The sequence below is a fragment of the Apiotrichum porosum genome (genome assembly GCF_003942205.1).
Source record: "Apiotrichum porosum strain DSM 27194 chromosome Unknown scaffold_6, whole genome shotgun sequence".
In the NCBI taxonomy this organism is placed as follows: Eukaryota; Fungi; Basidiomycota; class Tremellomycetes; order Trichosporonales; family Trichosporonaceae; genus Apiotrichum; species Apiotrichum porosum.
The window spans coordinates 575-20,217 of record NW_021167113.1 but is presented as its reverse complement, the minus strand read 5'-3'; the positions used below and the strand labels follow the sequence as shown (position 1 = coordinate 20,217).

General features: G+C 59.1%; 5 protein-coding genes across 5 annotated transcripts; 2 read left to right on the top strand and 3 right to left on the bottom strand.

The window, feature by feature from the left end:
• Window positions 1–67: 67 nt before the first annotated feature.
• Window positions 68–2,985, top strand: EHS24_007794 (uncharacterized protein; the record flags this gene model as incomplete). The annotated part of the gene is made up of 4 exons (XM_028623138.1): window positions 68–84; window positions 122–537; window positions 585–965; window positions 1,004–2,985. 4 exons carry the CDS (start codon window positions 68–70, stop codon window positions 2,983–2,985), a joined length of 2,796 nt encoding a protein of 931 aa, XP_028476071.1.
• Window positions 2,986–3,956: 971 nt separating this feature from the next.
• Window positions 3,957–6,791, bottom strand: SMI1 (Cell wall assembly regulator; the record flags this gene model as incomplete). Its single annotated transcript, XM_028623137.1, has 5 exons — window positions 3,957–5,059; window positions 5,112–6,034; window positions 6,294–6,367; window positions 6,497–6,592; window positions 6,714–6,791. 5 exons carry the CDS (start codon window positions 6,789–6,791, stop codon window positions 3,957–3,959), a joined length of 2,274 nt encoding a protein of 757 aa, XP_028476070.1.
• Window positions 6,792–9,201: 2,410 nt separating this feature from the next.
• EHS24_007792 (uncharacterized protein) lies at window positions 9,202–11,445 on the bottom strand (the record flags this gene model as incomplete). The annotated part of the gene is made up of 1 exon (XM_028623136.1): window positions 9,202–11,445. One exon carries the CDS (start codon window positions 11,443–11,445, stop codon window positions 9,202–9,204), a length of 2,244 nt encoding a protein of 747 aa, XP_028476069.1.
• Window positions 11,446–12,214: 769 nt separating this feature from the next.
• On the bottom strand, window positions 12,215–14,639 carry ATM1 (Iron-sulfur clusters transporter atm1, mitochondrial; the record flags this gene model as incomplete). Its single annotated transcript, XM_028623135.1, has 5 exons — window positions 12,215–13,215; window positions 13,257–13,608; window positions 13,659–13,740; window positions 13,782–13,968; window positions 14,039–14,639. The coding sequence occupies 5 exons, from the start codon at window positions 14,637–14,639 to the stop codon at window positions 12,215–12,217; spliced, it is 2,223 nt and encodes a 740-aa protein (XP_028476068.1).
• Window positions 14,640–16,088: 1,449 nt separating this feature from the next.
• On the top strand, window positions 16,089–19,354 carry EHS24_007790 (uncharacterized protein; the record flags this gene model as incomplete). The annotated part of the gene is made up of 8 exons (XM_028623134.1): window positions 16,089–16,432; window positions 16,598–16,661; window positions 16,730–16,885; window positions 16,934–18,222; window positions 18,264–18,426; window positions 18,497–18,586; window positions 18,666–19,042; window positions 19,106–19,354. Coding segments are annotated over 8 exons (2,732 nt in total), but the record flags the coding sequence as incomplete, so codon positions are not given.
• Window positions 19,355–19,643: the final 289 nt, after the last annotated feature.

Genomic DNA, 19,643 nt, shown 5'->3' with positions numbered 1-19,643 from the left:
CTCTCTCAATCTCTCTGTCAACTGAGCCAGCTGCTCTTTGAGGGCTCTACAGGCCACACCTTCCACAATGGGAACTGGCTCAACGTAAGCAACGCCCAAGGCGATGGCTGACTCTCGCCAGCCCGCTCGCGCAAATGCCCCCTTCACTTCCCAACCCAGCCAGTCCACAGTCTGGCAGTGGCAGCGTCAGCCCCAATGGAGTCAATCCACCGAGTCAACTGCCTACCACACCCGCCACACCGCCAGTGGCTCAGACCTCCAGTAGCACCGGTGCGACTTCGATTACAGCTGTGGGGGCTACAGGTATGGGCAGCCCGATGTCTACCAGCCAAGCCACAGGGACACCCGTTGGTGGCAGCATATCACCCTCAGGCCACACCACGCAGACCACCACTGTCGTTCCCATGGTCGGTGCCGCGAGCTCCAGCGTTCATGTGACCAGTGCGACAACGGGTGGTCCGTCGGCTGCTGCTGGTTCCGTACAGTCCACGGTAAACATCAACCCCTCGTTTGCGCAACCAAGCAATAACAATGCCAGTAAGTCACAGCCCAACGCTCCTGAACGTGCACTAACACTTGTCCAGCACCATCATCTGGTATTTGTGATTGGGAACGCAGTATGCGTCTACGCCAAGCAGAATCTCTCCGTATCCGGATGTTGCATCAGCACTGCTTTCTGGCGACATGGGATATGTTAGAAATGGACCAGCCCAACATATACCCAGGCAAGCTCTACGACCTTCCCTCCTCAGCGCTCGCCTGGGGGACCCTCGAATTCCAAGAGAAGAAAGCAGCTGCAGCAACACGCTGGGGTCCATTTACACAACTCGAACTGGATCGTAATTTAGCTGATGACATGGCGAAAGAGGCTGCGCTTAAAGTGGCTAGCACCTCGCCGTTCTGGATCAAGGAGGAGCGGAGTCCACCAGAAGCCAAAAAGGAAGTTCTTCGGTTTCGCGACCTTCGTAAGTGGAGGTGACACCATCGTTCTCTTACCACGCAGCGTTTGCACGACCCTTCACCAAACACGTGGACAAGCTGGAGTGGGCAAGAACCTTTTTCAAGGCTCCTCCGCCTCGCGGTATGGGCCAGCCGATCGTCAAGACCAACCACGTTGTCTCATCCACGCATTACCTCCAGCTTTTGGGCAAAAGCCCTGTCATCAAACACGACTACGGACTCAGTAGTGGCGACTTGAGTCGGATTCACTTGTCACTGTATGACGAGTTCATCCCTGGCCCTCATCGGATGTGCATAGTGGACCTCGCCTTGCGACTGGACAAACTGGAGACTCCACTCTTGAAACAATTTCTGGCCAAAATTATATGCCAACATCAAGTGTCAATCAGGTTTGACATGCGGTCACCTTCCCTCACCCACGCTTACCTAGGAGGCAAGCTGAAGAGCCGCATTGTTCTCCGTCGCACGTTTCTTGGCGGCAGGTTTTCGGGGGAAGCCAAAGTCAACGCTGTGACTGCCCTGTATCTCGTCAACCGAGTGTGCCATAGCGTCGACCGACTCAGGATCAGGGGTGGTCCGGCCACGGCTTTTGCAACCAGGTATCTTGAGACCTGGCTGTTCTACACCGTGGGAGATACCATTTCCCATGATATCCGACGTGCCAATCTTGGAGCCTTTGTTGGGGATGTAAGGCTCACAGACTTGGTGCGAGACATGACTTTTGAAACTGGGAATCACCAGTACGATCTGGATCTCTCCACACTACGCACATGTCACAACCTCCTGACTGCGTATTTGAAAATCACACACCACCCACGTTCCAAGTCTGTCGGTATTCCACTTCATCTCCAGCTCCAAGAACTGATGCGCCTGATATCAATCCCCGAGGCGGTCCGCATGGCCAAAGAGGATGAGCGTTTCCTGGCAACCCTGGATGGCGAAATCGATGTCAGACTTCTCGCCCTACGCATAGGCTTGGCATATGGAGCACTTGTAGGCCTACTGAACGACATCATCACCGAGACAGCCAAACGCAACGCAGACCGTGAAGCTGCGTTGGCTGCCTTCACAGCCATGGCCTCGGCCGGTGCGGGCGCGGGCGCCGCCATTGGGGGACCTGTTGCGGAGAAACTTGTTGTCACCTCGGTGGATGGAATTGCAATGGGCATGACTTCCAAATTGTCTGCTAGACATCAACGACAGAGCGGCGCTCTTCATCGCGTATTTTCGTCAATTGTCGACAAGTTCAATGTTGAGGTTCTTGCTAGAGCCGATAGAGGGGCTATTGATAATCTTAATCCCCTGTCCCTCCCATCAGATCCGGACATAGTGCCTCTGGTCACGCCTAGTACGGCAGGTCACAACGTGTTGCGCCCCACTCGGTACGACATTCAACTGTTCAAAACAACAGCCACCAACGTTTTTCTTTCGGTGTGTAGCCAAGAAGGAGTGACCCTTTCCCAAGAGTCGTCGCAACCTACAGCGGCGCAGTCCACTACACTGGAGCGGCTTTCAGAGGCTCTTGGGTCTCCCCTACCGGACACGCCCACGCCCGACAGCCCGCCAACAGACTTGAATGCGACAGCGCTTCGAGCTGAGATCGCTCGGCACTATCCACCGGACGAGCGTGAGGACTGGTATACCGTCATCGCGTGCTGCGCACGGGAGGCGGCCATGTGCTCCAACTATCCCAGAATGAGGTGTAAACCCGGTGACACTGTCTTCAGTGTGACGCCATCTTGGAGAGATAATGTCCTTCGTTTCCTGGCATCACATCATTCTGCTATGTTGTATGGCAGGCACGTGGCGAGTGGCCGCTATGAAAACTGGCAACTAGGGATGACCGCCTATCTTCGACTGGCGCCCAAAGTACAGGCTCGAGACCCATCTTCCACCATGACGACAATGGTAGATCAGGTTGCCTACTTCTTCCAGGAACCCCCGTGCGTCACCTTTTTCAAACAAGCTCCCGTCCGGCCCTTCTTTTACGATGGCATTTTGTGGGATGCTATACGCAACTGGTAGTGGAATGCATATTGTGTCGAGTCGCAGTAACAAGATCATCTTCTAATCCTGACCAAGTACAAAATACCTCGCGCACCATCTCACCTGGGTTCCAGCCTCTATTAAGCCGTGATGCGGGATCTGTTTTACAGGATCAGAGAAAATCCCTGCGTGCCGAATACCCATATGTCGAGAGGCCTTGTACACTGGGTTCATGGAACACTCGAGCACCAAACTCTGCCTAATCCGCCAAGGTGAGCCAGATATCCAAAACCAGGTGGTCTCTGGTACAGAAACTGGGCGACCACCTACAGGTGTTTCGTTGTAGTCAGCCCTCATTCCGGAAAACGTGCCACCATACCAGGCATGGCCGTACATACTTACGTTAAATCACGTTAAGCCCTCCTGTCGAGGTTCCGCGTCAGAAGGGATGCGTCCAGAACGGAGAGGTTTGATGTGCATACCACACCCGCCCGCACATGGGAGCTTTGGACATGGTTGAAACGACCTACAGGACCGGGACGAGACTGGCCTCCAGGACGTGTGGCGAAACTGTGGCATGGACGGCTCGCTTTCCGTGGCGCAACTCGTCTTCCAATCTGATAACTACCGATGTGCTCGTTGTGAACCGCCCATTGTGACCATTGTACTGTTTGACCATTGTACTGTTCTTGGCGGCACCTGACACCATACTGTGCATGAGACACACGGCGCAACACAGGCTTCACATGGATGGCTCAAGGGCACCCAGCTGCGAATCGACGCTATGTACCTACGTCGGTACACTCGCGGGCGACGTTGTTGTAGTTGTGCTCCTGGCCCCAACTCTGGTGTACTCAACGTCCCATATCATTTGACTGCAAGGCAGCCTGCATCGCGTTAGTGACAACCGGTAACAAGGTATGCGAGCGTGCTTCTGTACTGTTTAAGGGGTTTAAGATATTTGGTCGTCAAAAAAATGAGAATGTCCATCATGCATATATCCGTGTCGTCTAAAGGTGCACCTCCTCGAGGCCGTCCACGAGGTCGTTGTCGTTGACGACGCTCTTGGGCTCGTCGGTAAACGCCGCGGCGCCCGAGTTGCCATTCAGCTTTGAAGGCGGGCTGTCGCTGCCGATGGGCGGGGTCGCGGGCGCGAGCAGGACGTCGTGGCTGTCCGACGACCGCATCGAGTTTTCACGCGACATGGAGCGGATCGGGAGCGAGTTTTCGCGCGAGAGTGGGGGCGGCGCAATGGCCGAAGACCGGCGACGCGCCTCGGGTCCACGGATGACCTCGCGTTCCGTCTCCGATGGAGACAGGATGCGGGGCGACTCGGAGAAGGCACCGACGGGAGGCGGGCGGCGGACCGACGACGACGCCAGGTTTGCGAAACTAGGCGACTGGGAGCCCGAGGCCGAGACGGGAGACTGGACGCGAGATCCGGGACCCTTCTGGGTGGACACCGACGACGGCGACGAGCGCGCCGTATCCTGGGCTGGGACCTCGGCGCTGGGGTTGACAGCGAGCGGCGACGGCGAACGGCTGCTACCGAGAAGCACGGGCGACCGCGAGTCGCGGCGGTGCTCAACACCAGCCATGCTCAAGCGGTCCTCCTCGCGCTGCTTCTCGAGCTCCTGGGCGGTCATCGCCGCGGTGCCAAAGGACTCTTGGCGGCCGCCCTCGAGGTCAATGTCCACCATCTCGGCGTCCATCGACGGCGAGACGCGATGTGTGGGCGAGAGGGTACGACGGTGTGCGGAACCGACCGACGTGTCGAGGTTCATGACCCAGCCGCCACGGAGACCACTGGCCTCGGCGCGGGCAACGGCCTGCGCAGCCTGTACGTCTGCGCGGGTAGGCAGGTCGATCTGGGTGACGGCTGGTGGGGCAGGACGCTTGGGGCCCTTTGACGACTTGCGCGCAGGCGGCGAAAGGAAGTCGGTCTTGAGCGGGTGCTCGGCAGTGGACGCCAATGGCGTAATGGTGCGCATTGGCGAGTGGGAGGGGTGGAGGATACGGGGGACGCTGTTGACGTCGGGCGATGATGGTGGCAGAAGCGACTCGTTGTCTCCCGGGGTCGGTGTGGAGGGCATATCGGGCCTTGGTGACAAGACTGCAAATGGGTTAGCAAAAAAAGGCAGACGGCCAGGTAGCCCAAGACGTACCAGGAATGTCGGCCTCGGCTGTACGCTGATCGCTGCGAATACCCTCAAAGTCGACGCCCTCGCGGCCACCACGCTCCTTGCCCTTGCCTTCTGTGAGGCGGCGGGCCTCTTCCAGGCCGCGCTCAATGGCGGCAACGTCCATGCCCAGACCCAGTTCGTCCCACTTTTTGACACTCTTGTCCCACCACGCCTCGAGCGTGTTCCAGCCCTTGTACTGTCCAGCGAGCTTGGGGGCGACAGTGCCCGACTCGCCGTACCTGCCACCACCGCTGTAGCTCTCGTACCCAAGCTCCTCCTCGTCGTCCGAGCCCTTGTCTGCCTCCCAACCGTCACCCGATTCGAGCTCATCCACAAAGCTGGCGACAAAGTTGGCCCAGCCGCCCTCGCCCTCGCCGCGCCACACCACACACTTGCGGTCAAAGTCACGGCCAAAGATGATGGTCTGTCCCCATGCGCCGCCTGGTCCTGGGTCGAGGTCGACGCCGACATAGTTGCCGGACGTGTCGGACAGGAGCGGCAGCCATCCACGGCACGCGTACTGCGACTTGACCCACTGCGGGGGGATGGACGCCATGGTCGCGAGCACGGCCGGGTTGGCACCCGTCCGTGGGTCGGCCTCGGCCTGTCGCCAGAAATGCCACTCGCGCATGACCTCGTCAAGCGGGAGGAGGTACAGGCCGTAAAAGATGCCGCCGGCGCCTGCATCCATGTCCTGGCCGTCGGCGGTCAGGAATGATTCGCGCACAGGCGGAGGAAGCGGGCAACCGAGCTGTTGCTCGACTTCGGCCAGCTGGGACGAGTAGACGGGTGCGTTCAAAGAGTCGACGAGCTCAGGGAAGCCGTCGAACAAAGTGTTGCGCAGGCGATGGAAGGTGTGCGACAGAGGAGGGTACCGGCTGGTCGGGTTGTTGCCGTTGCGGGTGCTGAAAAGGTTGGCCAGTCATGACGACGGTGCGCGCGAGGAACAGGTAGAAGGGCAAGGACGCAGTGTTGAACACGAGGCACGGGAGTGAGAACCAGTCAGATTGGAAGATGCCCAGAGTGCACGGACGTGTACACGAATGTCCGAGGACGCGTGGAAAGTGTGAAACCAATGAGTTGAGCGAGAAGGGAAACACGCGTCAGCGACATGGTTTTTTCATGTGCGCGCCGACGTGCATGAGAGCGCGCGCGGGAACGTACTAGGGATCACTGTCGCCACCGGCTGGTGTGGCAGCGTAGTTGCCGCGCCTGGAGGGACCCGCAGAGTCGGAGGCCTGGGAGCTGGTCAGCGAGAGCAAAGGACCGCAGGTCGTGAATGTCAGGCGTCAGGCGAACAGCAGTTGTCGCGCGACTGTCTGCTGTCCCTTGTTCCCTGCCCGTAACCGGTGAGAGTTGCTACTCACGTTATCATATTTTGTGGTTGGAAGACTAAACTCGTTGTCGCGGCCGCCGCCAGCTGGGCGTGCAAAGAACGAGGAGATGGACTGGAAGAACGACATCTGGACAGTATGTGTCAGTCGCAAGACGCAGTAGACTTTGATGCAGGTGTGGGAGCTGGGTCCAGTGCAACCGGGCAACGATCGCATGCCACCGCGGCAACGCAACACGCGCGCGGCGGACACTGGTGGTGATGTGGAGGTCCTTGGTCGCGGTGGCGTAGCGTCGGTGGGGGTGGGATGGGTAGACGAGGCAGGGCATGTGGGGGGCAGTACTCACATTTGATGCGCCGCGGCGCCGCCGCTGCGTGAGGAAGATGGAGGATGTGGGAGGGAGGATGAACGACGATTGCCGGTGTCGCGAGGACAAGTTACCAGGCGGACGGTGTCACTACGACTGTCGATGGAGAGAGATGAGAAAGGGACGACGACGACGACGACGCTCGTGGACCGGGGCGAAAGCAAGGCCAGGAAGGGGGGCCAGGCCGAACGGGGACGAGGGAGACGATCGGACGGGACGGGTGTGCGGACCGTGCGCGCTGACGCGTGGATGTACGTGGAGAGCGGCGTAGCGGCGCGCGCGTCTCGTCGTGGTTGGTCCGGCGAGAGAGTGGTGGGGGGTGGGTGTGGGCGAGGCTGTGAGTGGGGGGGGGCAAGTGTAGGCTGTGTGTATGGGATGTGATGAGGGTGTGTTGGCGCGCAGCAGGCGACGCAGAGAGAGGGAGCGAACGGAGCGAGCGAGGTGGGGGTGGAGAGAGTGTGTTGGAGAGTGTTCTGACGGCGTCTCTCGGCGTCGGCGTCGTCGGCTACTCGTTGCGGCAAGTGGACGACACTCCAACTCTGCATTCCAACACACGCGAAGCATCCCACCACCGTGCAGCGCGCGGGGCAGGTGGTGGCGCGCGTGTTGAGCCGGCGGGGAGGCTTTTGTATCAGTGCTCTTAGGGCGGCACACACGTCATTTCAGTTACCGCCTGCCAAACGCTGTTGCTCTCCTCCTCCCTCTGCTTTATTGTTGCATGCATCGCCTCGCAACATGTGCGTGGCGTGTGGGAAGCCGGGGGTTACCTCCACTTGCTGCGCCAGGTGCGTGTCCACATGTCCTGTCCAGCGACGCCGAGTGTTCCCAATTGACCTCAAATGGTCGTCTGTAAAAGGGCGCGCCACAGTGGCACCTCCTTCCCCTAAGGTAAAAACCGTGTGGATGCTTGCTAACCACGACCATCTCTCGCCCCCGCTGCCACACCACACAGCCCCCAAAACTGCCCAAACAGCAAACAAGCACCCAAAAGTAGTGACGTCGCAGCACGTCGCACTCCTCAGAGAACCTGCTGTACGTGCACTGTGGCCCCCCCGTTTTACAGACCCGCGCCTGTCCTCTTCTCGGGTTACGGCACAATGTAGGGCCAGCGGCCAGCGGCAACGGCGGCTTCGCAGCTGCGGGGCCAACTGCGGGTGGCGGCAGTGAACGAGAATCAACATGCGTCTAGCGTCAGCACTGCGAGCTGCGCTGTGGCCTGCGAGAGGCTCCCGCATCAGCTGTCAGCTGGGCTCAGGTCGGGGTGTACATGCGTGCAGGTCCCCTCCGATCCTCACGGAACGCAGGAACCCGGGGGCGTGGTAGGCGTATGTCCGTCCGCACGCGTGTGCAGGCATGCAGGCATGTAGAGGTGGCGAGCACCTGAGAAAAAGGACACTGTTTTGCTGGAGGGAAACACACAACACCTGTACAGTAGTACACCTTGGTTTGGTGCCTGTTTTCGATGTTTTCCGTTGCGCTCGGCAAGCACGCGAGGAGGTCCATACATGCATGCACAAAGGGCCGCTTCGTCTTGGCGGCACCGGGCACCGCCCATCCCTTGATATGCCCTCTTGAAATAAATTGGAGAGCTTTATCGGGACTCTGGTACACCACTGGCCACTGGCTTGCATCACTGAAGACCGGTGGTACATGCAGAACTGTTGAACTGCCCAGTCCGAAGGGGGTTAAACTCGCAGTTGGTTGTGCAGAGCGATGGTGGAAACAGCTGGGCGGCCTGACTTTGGGACGCTCGCTTGGTCCGTTACCAACAGCGCTCAGGTTTTCGCGGACGGGCTGGAATGTAACTGCGTGTGTGACATCATTCCCTGCATGCAACTCTCAGTTGTCAGTTTCTCTGATGCCGCCGCGGTCACTTAGGAAACGAGGAGACGGGGCGAGGAGGATAGATGAGGGCACCTTTATCGCGTGTAAGTGTCATCCGGAAACGCCGCGTATATGCGCGTCCGCCACGCCAACTTCGTACCTACCTCGCCAACGCTGCTTAGTCGGCACGTTGCACGTTACAGATGAACAGTATACATGCCTGCATGGGCACGTGAGTGCCTATAAACTACTGAAAAGAATAAAGTCAATAACGCAGAGAGGCACAGCAAGCCCCACCGGCAACTATTGAAGTATGTGAACGAAAAAAGAGGTTTAGGGAGGGAGGAAAACTTGGAGTACAGGATACGCCTCCCGACGAGGACGAGGGAAGGGTTGTCGAATATGGAGCAAAGACGAAGAAGTGGGGAAACCCCAAAGTGTGAAGGAAAGCATGGCGGGTACAGTCCAGCAGAGACGAAAAGGGGGGCCATTGAATCGAAAAATCGAGGTTGAACTCGAGATCGACAGAGGTGGGTGAGAAACGAGGTCACATGGAGGGACTGGACTCGGCCGGCGAAAGGCTAGAGTCACTGGAGTCACTGAGGACACTGGACTGGACGAGCTCATCCCCTCCATCAACAATGAGGTCGCTGAAGGAGACAGCCGTCATGGGGCGGTCCTGGGGGATGGACGTGGCAGTTGGGCTCGTGCTTGCAGTGGACTCCGGGAGAACCTGGACAGGCGTCGGAGCAGGTGCATTCTTGCCTGCATCGGGCTGGGAGGGAGGTCCGTTGGGCCACGGGGTCGAAGCACTGGATTCGGCTGGAGAAAGGCTAGAGTCGTCACTGAGGAGACTGGGCTGAACGAGCTCATCCGCTCCATCCACAAGGAGGTCGCTGAAGGAGACAGCCGTCATGGGGCGGTCCTGGGGAGTAGACGCGGCAACGGGGCTCGTGCTTGCACTGGATTCGGGGAGAATCTCAACAGGCGCTGGAGCGGGCGCTTGAGTAGGGGCTGGAGCAGGCGCGATATTCGTTGGGCTTGGAGCAGGTGCCCTCTTGCTTGTGCTGGTCTTGGGGAGACGTCCCTTGGGCCTCTCGGTCGAGGTAGCGCGCACAGGCTTGGCTGCGGGGTTCGTCTTGGAAGTGGCCCGGGGAGGCTTGGCTGCAGTGTTCGCCCTGGACGGCTGGACCTTGGGTTGGCCGGGGGCCGCACGCTTACGCTTGCCAGTGATCTTGGCTGGAGCAAGGGGTTCGGAGACGGACGTGAAAGGTGAGGGAGCAGGTTGAACTGGAGGCGGAAGTGCGGGGAGCTTGATCTGCAGGCCCAGGCCGATGGCGCTGTTTGGGACGGTCGTGGAAGGAGTGGGCAAGTAGAGGTCCCGCTTGACTGGTTGGCCTTGCTGCCTGACGGGCGTCACCTCCTCTTCGGTGTCGGTCGCTGTGTGAACGTAGGGGAAGTGGTCTGAGCAACCGACAGGACCCGCTGGGTAGTCACTTCCGGCAAGGACAACCATTTCGAGGAGCAGGTCGTCAAACGTGGCAGGTGGAACAACGACCACGACGATGCCGGCGACCTGCAGCGCCCACAACGAGGAAACAGAAGAGATGACTGGAACCTGGATGGGAATGGGTGGCAGCGCAAGGTACTGGCGGTGGTGGCGATTGGCCCCCTCGAGAAGCCATGTCTGGATACGACCCATGTTGCTCAAACGCGGGTTGGGGTGATGGTGGGTGGAGATTGGCTGGGTGCCGAGGGACATTTGGGCCGCGGCGAACAGGTCCAGGAAGCGCTGGAGGCTGTGATGGTTGAGAACCTGGTCATGGTGGGCCAAGGGGTGGCTAGGCATGTTTTCGGCCACTGAACGGGCCATGTCGTCGGGCACTGCACGGGTGACGAGGTTGTGTGGCATTCGGTCCCAGAGGTCGTCGGCGAAAAGGTGGTTCAGCCCAACGACGACCGTAAAGTCGGCTTCGGAGTGACCGTTGCGCGGGAGGAGCTCAACGCAGATGACATGGTGCGAGAGCGCGACGGTGCGAGCAAACTTGGGACCGGCCATGGCCATGCCAAAACCGAGGCCAGTGGCCTCGTGGAGGAAGGCGGCCTGGCCGACAGCCTGGGCAACGGCCTCGTTGGCAGTACAGGCACGGTCGCGCTGAATGAGAGTGGCAGCTTCGCGGAGACGCTGCTCTGATGTGAGGTCTTCCGTAGAGATTGAGGGACACGGGCGGATGCGCGTAAGCGCCTCGGAGAGGAAATGGACCAGTGTCGTGGGGACAATGACGAGCGCGGCGTATGCCACGACCTGGAGGCAAGCTGCCTGGCAGCGAGCCGTCATCCACCTGGTTGCGCACTTTGTCTCCACGCTGTTACGGTTGTACCTCTCGACGGCCGCGTATGCGCGACCCATGTTGTTGCTGGGCCACTCTGCGGAACCAAAGGTGATTGATGGGACAATGCCGAGTGGCGTGTGTCTGCCAAACGCATCAAACCTGTGGGGGAAGAGCATGCGAGCGAGAACGTCAGTGAGTAGCCTGGCGTTCCCGGTTCCTGTTGCTTGGCCAGCAAACACGCCGGCGAGGTCGATTCTGATTTCACGCGGAAGCTTGCAGGCCGTGAACCACTCGGGATGGGATGCGACGAGGTTGGCCCAGCTGCCGGGGGGAGGTTGGGGAACCAACTCGATCAGGGCGAGGAAGGAGGGGTTCGAGGTGGGGGCAGCGTAATGGTGAGGTGTGGTAGAAGGGTCGGAGGGCTCGCAGTCGGAAGAGGAAGGGAATTCGGGAGTCATGATGGGCATGGTGGGTAATGGAGGGAAAGAAAGAATGTCGGTGGCAACAGGAGGGGGTGTGTGGGAGGTAAACAGGCGGAAGGAGAATGGAGAAACGGGTCGGTGCGTGGGCGCGCGACGCGACAGTCTGGCCGATCTGTATGACTGCACCAGCGTCGCGTCAGTGGGGAGGGAGTGTGCCGGAGGTGGGAAGAAGGAGATGGCGGAGGAAAGGAATGTGAGGGGTTGAAAGTGGAAAGGAGGATGGCGAGGAAGGAAGACAGAAAGGCAGAGAGAAGGTCGCGTGCGGTTGACGGTGTTGTTTGTGTGAAACCGCCGCCTGCCACAACCGATCAACCTGCAACCGAGGCCCGTCCGCCGTGCCATCGCTGGTGATTCAAGAGACACCCCGGTCGAGGGCCAGACCTAAACATACTCTGCATTCATGCATCCTTTGTCGTACCTTGCACGTTTGCATAACCCCTGCCATTAGACTGTCCCCAGCGTGCTTCAGCTGTTGTTGCAGAGGCTCCAGTGAGAGAGGCTGGGATAGTGGGGATACTCATGGCCTACTGATCCAGGATCCTACAGCCTTGTCCACGGGCCTCACCGTACACAGAGGATCATCGCGCCCCCTATCGTAATTGCGCAAAGAATCGGTGCTGAATGAGATGCTATGCATGAGATAGTGTGAGGGGTTATGTGAGGGGTCTGGGTGTGCCCGCCCCGCTCCTAGCCATCACGAGACGAGTGACCAGGAGCGGGCGTGCTTGGCGCATAATGTGCGTCTTTACTGCTTCTTCTTCGTGTTCTCGAGCTCTGCAATCTCCTTGTCGAGCTCCTTGTCCACTTCCTCCTTGACGCTCTCGGTGAGCTGGGCGTTCCAGAGGTTGTGGTAGACGCCGTCCTGAATACGCAGGAGCTCGTCGTGCTTTCCTTGCTCGACCACCTGGCCGTCCTGAAGGACAATGATGATGTCGGCGTCCGAGATGGTGCGCAGGCGGTGCGCAATGAAGACCGAGGTCTTGGTGCCGTCCACGAGCGTCGAGTTGATGTTGCGCATGAGCTCGGTCTCGGTGTACACGTCCAGAGCCGAGGTGGCCTCGTCGAAAAAGTTGATAGGAGGGTCCTTGAGCAGGAGACGCGCGACGGCGACACGCTGCTTCTCACCACCCGAGATCATGAGACCGCGCTCACCAACCTTGGTGGCGTACCCGTCGGGAAGCTTGGCGATGGTCTTGTCGAGCTGGGCCTTGCGCGCAGCCTCAAACACCTGGTCGTCGGTGGCTTCGAGGTTTCCGTAGCGAATGTTGTGCATGAGGTCGGCGTGGAAGAGGGGAGTGTCCTGGGGCACGACACCGATACTCTTGCGCAGCGACTCGAGCGACACGTCCTTGATGTCCTGGCCGTCGATGAGAATGCGGCCCGACTGGGCGTCGTAGAAGCGGAACAGGAGGCGGAAGACGGTCGACTTGCCGCAACCCGAGGGGCCGACCAGGGCGACCTTCTTGCCGGCAGGAATGGTGAGCGAGAGGTTCTGGAGGATCGGGCGGCTGGGGTGGTAGCCAAAGTTGACATTCTCAAACTTGATCTCGCCGCCCTTGAGCTGGAGCGACTTGACGCCAACGCGGTCATGGATCTCGGGCTTTACGTTTTGCAGGTTGAACATGACCTCCATGTCAATCAGGCTCTGGCGGAGCTCGCGGTACACGGTGCCGAGGAAGTTGAGCGGGAGCGAAAGCTGGAACACGAGCTGGTTGACAAGTACCAGGTCACCGACCGTCATGGTACCTGGATGTCAGCTTGGAGTACTGGCCCCTCTAAGAGCTCACCTTTGATAACACCGTTGGCACCGAGGACCATCATGGCGGTGAGCGCGGATGAGAAGATGAAGTTTTGACCAGAGTTGAGGAACGCGAGCGACGTGGCAATCTTGATGGAGGCCTTCTCGTACGTCTTGAGGGTAGCATCGTACTGCTTGATCTCGTACTTTTCATTGTTAAACTCCTTGACAGCCTCGTAGTTGATGAGCGAGTCGACGGCGTGTGTGGCACCCTTGTTATCGGCAGCGTTGGCTTGCTTGCGGAACTGGGTACGCCAGGCGGTGGTCTGGACGGTGAACCAGGTGTAGAGGAGCATGGTGACAGCGGTCACACCAGCAAAGTCCAAACCAAACTTCCACGACTGGCAGTGGGTTAGAACAGCGTGACTCTCTGGCGGCAAACACAACTCACAAGGATACCGCACACCATGGAGATCTCCAGAGCAGTGGGAATGACGTGAAAGACAATAGACGACAAGATGAACGAGATACCCCTGTGGTGGGTCAGCGTGCGTACTTGGCGATAACTACCCACTTGGTACCACGGTCAATAGCGCGAGTGAGGCCACCAGTCTGACGTTCAAGGTGGAACTTCATGTCCATGTTGAGGAGGTGGTCAAACGTCTCTCGGGCCACCTTGCGAATGGTGCCTTGCGAGACAGTGGCGAAGACGGCGTTGCGGAGCTCACCAAAGAGGGTCGAGCCGATACGAGCCAGACCGTCTTGACTGTCAGCAAAAGTGTCCAACCAGGTACAGGCAGTAGTGGAGCCACACCACTGCAAGCCACTCACAGCCTGCGATAGCCGCGCCGGCAAGGACCCAGACTGTAGTGTCCGCGTCGACAGCGACGTTGAGGCCGTCGACGATGCCCTTGAAGAAGAAGGGGACCTGGACGTTGAGAATCTTGCCTGCAACGAGCAGGCTGAGGGCGGTAACTACACGGATCTTGACGCTTGTGTTGTCCTTTGGCCAGACGTTGCTCGCGAGCTGTCGGAGGATGGTCCAGTCTGTCTGGGCCTGCTTCTTCTCAGACACGGGCTTGCTCGCCACATCCGGGTTGACGGCGGAGGAGGAGGATGCCTGCGCGTTTGGTGGTGCTGCTGGTGGTGCAGGCGGTGTGGAAGGTGGAGGCACGCGGTGGGGCGCCGAGGACGAGAACAAGGCCGCGTTCAGGACGCGACTGGGAGGTGCGAATGGCCGTGTAGCGGGTCGCGTATGCCTCGCGACTGTGGAAAGTGGGCGAGTGGCTGCACCAGCAGCGTGCAAGCGGTACATGTCGGCGGCACGCGCCAGTGGCCGTGCTGGCCTGGAGGTGCTACCAGCCACACTAGCGGCGCATGCGCCGGCGTGGTGGAGAGCGACCAGCGGGGACACGGGGAAGCCAAAGGTCATGTTGCGAGGTTTGGCTGTGTTGGAGTCGAGGATGGAGGATGGATCTCTCTTAGGCCGACGACTGACTGCCCACCGCCGTTTATAAAGTCGTTGCCCAACGGGCAAGATGTCGTGTGGAGTCGAGCAGAGCCTCGGCCTTTGGAATGGGGCTCGGGGAAGGGACGATGGGGATGTGATGAGTCAAGAAGTTGGTTTGAGTGGTTTCTGCGGGGGTTGCAAGGGACCTGTCGTGATAGATTATTTGTTGTGTGTGTCGGCCGTCGTCGCTCTCTAGCGTGTCGCGGTGACGAGCGGTGACGCCAGATTGAACAACGGAGATTGAGGCCGAGATGTCCGATATGGGCCCGCGAAAAGAACGCACCGCCCAAGTGAGTGCTTGTCACGTGCACTAAAGGGCACAAATACCTTACGTAACTCTTTGTAATTACATAAGCAATGATTTATTATGTAATTGAAATATAAAGGGGGGGTGAGTGAATAATTAAAAGAGACTGGGAGGTGTGGCCACCGCCGCATTGGGACATGAGAGAGGCACACGACGAGGAGGGAGGCTTGTAGCTTGTTGCCGCCTCTCTGTCTCTGTCTGCGCAGTGTGTGAAAGTGGTAAAGCTGCGCATGTGTGTGTACGTGTACGTGTAATATGTATCAGCCAGAGCGGGACACGGTGGTGGTGGTGGTGGTGGTGGTGGTGGTGGCTGCAAGGGGGAGAGCGAGAGTGTGTGAGAGAGTGACACCCCTCTCGGTCCGACAACATGAGAGAGGCACAGAGGAGGCGGGGGGGGCGTTTATGTGGGTGGCCCGGTTAGAGACGGTGGTTGGTGGTGGTGTGCCTGCCGGCAGCCAGCAGCCCATGTCGGCCTGAAAAAGGTGCCGGCTAACAGACGCTCCAACCTGCCGGAAGGGTTCGCGAAAGACCAAGGGAGAAGGGGGGGAGAGGACACAAGACGACCGCGGCCCCGGTGGGTGATGTGTGGGCCGTGTGGGTGAGTGCTGGCGGGCTGGCACACCCTGGCATATGGCTGGCATATGGCTGGGCCCATTAGCTTGTGCGCACGCGGCAATTCCATCCATCGTCTGTCTCTCTCTATACACATCCCCCCCCCTCCTCCACCTCTCTTCTCTCTTCCCTCTTCTCCCTCTTCTCATCCATCCATCTCCCCCTCCCCAACACTTCACACCCTCATCATCCACAACACACTCGCTCACAGCCTCCTCCCCCTCGTCCCCCGCTCACACACACCCCCTTCTCCTCGCCTCCCACATCTCTCCTCCGGCAAGACTACGACCCCCGCAACTTTGCCATCCATCGCGCCGTGCGCATCATCTCTGGTCCCCCGTCATTGCTTCCTGCCTGCAGAGCACACCGTATACCCTCCTCTCTCTCCGCCTCTCCCCGGTGACGCAGGCAACCACTCCCACCCCTCGTGTCTGCTGCACCCTCCATCCACAATGAACAACCACCCTTACGCTTCGGCGTACTCGAACATGGCCGGCGCGTTCGCAAACACCTCGTCCATGCAACCACAACATCGGGGTAATGCATTCGACCACACCGGTGGCGGCTTTGCATCCACAACGTCCCACCAGCCAGACGCCAAGCGTCCACGCACACAGGGATCGGACAACAAGGAAGACAGCGACGACGATGACGACGACGACGAAGACAGCGACGACGACGGCGACGCTGGCAACACATCCAAGGCCTCCGCGACCAAGCCCAACCGCAAGATCGTCAAGGGCCCCGACGGCAAACCAAAGGTCAAGCTGACTCGTGGATCTCGGGCTTGCATCGCGTGAGTGATAGTGACCACTCCACTCCCAACACCCAACCACCAAAGACAGTCGCCGGGGGGGGGGGGGGGCACGTAACAGAACCTGCGCCACCAAAGACCATGGACAACCTTCCCTTCCCCCTTCTCTTTCCTTGAACGCCATGAGCTGACGCATCGTTTCCTCAGGTGCCGAAAGATCAAGATGCGGTGTATTCCTGACGATTCGAGTGGTCCCAATGGGCCGTGCAAGGTGAGTGTGGGAGGCCCCGGCTTGCCCCGCGCATACGTCCGCCGGCAGTGTGACTGACCCCATTACAGCGCTGCAAATCGGGTGGCCACGAGTGCATCTTTGAGGAGTCCAACCGCGGCAAGCGCAGCACACGCAAAAACGAAGCGTTGGCTGCCAAGATTCAGAAGATGGAAAACGCTCTGAAGAGCATCGGAGGCGTGCGTATCATCATCTCCACCACCCCAGTGCTTGCAGCAACGAGATACACTGAGAAGCTGACGCCCCGACCACAGGCACTCAGCCACCTGGACCAAACAGCGCTCAACTCGTTCTCAGGCGGCCTGCATGCAGCCACCAACGACCCCGAGGTGGTGCAGCTCATCACCGCGCAGGTGTCGTCGTCAACGGCGCCCAACCTGGCCATGGCATTGAACAGGGGATCGTACGGAAACCATGACTCGGGCGTTCGTGGAGAGGACTCGTCATCGTCACACCGTCCACCCCTCTCGCCACGACTGCACTCTCTTCCGGACAATGTGCTCTCACCCTTGGGTCTGCTGGCAGAGGCCAGTCTCCAGAACACGGACAACAAAAAGTACAATGTCTCGGGCCGTAATGGCAACGCTCCCATCCGTCCCTCGCCACTTAGCCTCGGCGTCGCTGCTGGAAGGAATACCGGCCAACGTCACGCAATGAGCGACGTGCGCGGTGGCGGCGACGACGGCCACGAGGTCGGTGTTGCCGCTTCCGACTACTTCAAGCCGGGTGGGATCGGACCCTTTACGGGCAACGACGATCGCGTCCCCGAGCTCCTGACGATTGTGTCGAGCGAGGAGATCAACGAGCTGTTCGACCTCTACTTCAAGCACATGTCTTACCACGTGCCGCTCATCTACCGCGAGTTCCACACACCCGAGCTGGTTCTCCAACGCAGCCAGTTCCTTTGCACTGTCATTTGCGCCCTCGCCGCTCGCTACTACAGCAAGCGACCAGAGCTCCACGCTTCTCTCTCGATCTATGCCAAGCGCCTGTCCTTTGAGGTCCCGTCCCGAGGCTACAAGAGTGTTGAGGTGTGCCAGGCGTACCTCTTGCTGTCAATGTGGACCCTCGGCCCGGAGAAGACGTTTGAGCAGGACCGCACGTGGCTCATGCTGGGCATGGCGATCCGTATGGCGACCGACCTCAACTTGCATCGCAAGAGTGTAGTGTCCGGTCTCGACACAAGGGAGGGCCGCGAGCGCGACCTGGAGATTATCAACCGCGAGCGATGCTGGCTCATGTGCTTTGTCCTCGACCGCTCCGTCTCGGCGCAAATGGGCAAGCCCTACACGCTGAGGGAGGATTATATCATCCGTCACGCCAACCAGTCGTCATGGCATAAGCAACGCTTCTCTCTCCTTTCGGACCAGGGTCTCGCTGCCTATGTTGTACTCCAGCAGATCATGAGCCGCGCCATCGACTCGATCTACTCGTCGACAACGACCATCTCGGGCCTCCGTGAGGACTGCGACTACATGCTCATTACGCGATCGGCCCACGAGGAGCTTCGCCGATGGATCAACCACTGGACCAGAGTCATGGAGTGAGTCTGCCACAGGTGCAGGACCCATACTAACTGAAAAGACGGAACCCCCCAGAAGAAGGTGCCACCGAGTACTTTTCGCGTGCAAAATTCTACTATGCCTACTCGTCCCTGGTGCTCTACTCGTTCGGCCTCGAGAACGCCCTCGAGCGCGCCAAGCTGGACATTTCCTTCTTCCTCCAGAACGTCTACGAGGCGGCGACGGTGAGTTTAGCCGGTGGTCTCGAACCCATGTCTGTCCCACGAAAGGTCTGAAACTGAAACTCTTGTGCAGCTCGTGTGTACGGTTGTCAAGGACGATTTCAAGCCTCGAGGCTACTTGCCGTATCTGCCCGACACCAACTTTGTCATGTGCAGTTATGCTGTAAGTTTTTTTGACCAGTCACTTGATCTGGAGAAGCACGACGCACTCTTGTTCTGACACACAACCCCTCTTTTCGCAGCTCCTTTCGTTGCTCAAGCTCCTCAAGCCTGAACTGCAGCCATATCACGACTCAGAAGAAGCCATCTTTGCCCTGGTTACGGAAGTTGCGGATATTCTCGAGGACATTGCCGTCGACCCATCTCATCAACCGGCTATCTATGCGGCATTTATCCGCGAGATTGTTCGGAAGACAAAGGACATGAAGCGTCGCGGCGGATCTGGCCACGCGTCGCACGTCGCATCGCGCCCTGGTTCGCCGTTGCCAAACGGCACAGCCCAGCCTGCCCCCGCCGAGCATGTGTTTGACCCTTCATTAATGGGCGAGGGAACATGGCCGACGGACATGTTGAACGCGGAGACACAATTCGCATTTATCCCGCAAGGTGGCGACATGATGTATGTCGGGGGCTTACTCCATGGTCACGACGGTGATATGAACAAACGCTAACTTGTCTACAGGATTCTGCCTTCTGCAGCTGGCCCATCCGAGTCTGTCCAAAACTCGCCGTCTGCTGCCCTCGGCGGCGGCGCGTACGCGTCCACGGGCACGCCACAAGCGGCCCACGGTTGGGCAGAGTACATGCCAACGTTCATGTCGGCGGACGCATTTGATGGGTGGGACGGGTCCATGCTGTTACCAGGCTTTGGGAGGGGCCAGATGACGCTGGCGGGCGGTCTGCTCCATTCACAGTTTGGCAGCGGTATCATGTGAGTATTTACTTGCGCGCTGGTTGCGTCGCGCAATCGCCACCCCCCCACGTCCCTGGTGGCACCGGGCTGTGGGATTCGCCTGGCGGTCTCGTCTCCCGCTCTCTTTGGCTTCGGTTTTTCGCTCTCTCGTGTTTCTCTCTTATGCCACCTCCTACGTTGTAAAACACCCTTATTACAAAGAGAGAGAGGAAATATACCACAAAACACACAACACACACACAATCGAATGACAAGTCCCTGACAGTAACAACAGAACGCCGCTTGGTCGCAGCCCCGCGGCGTCGCG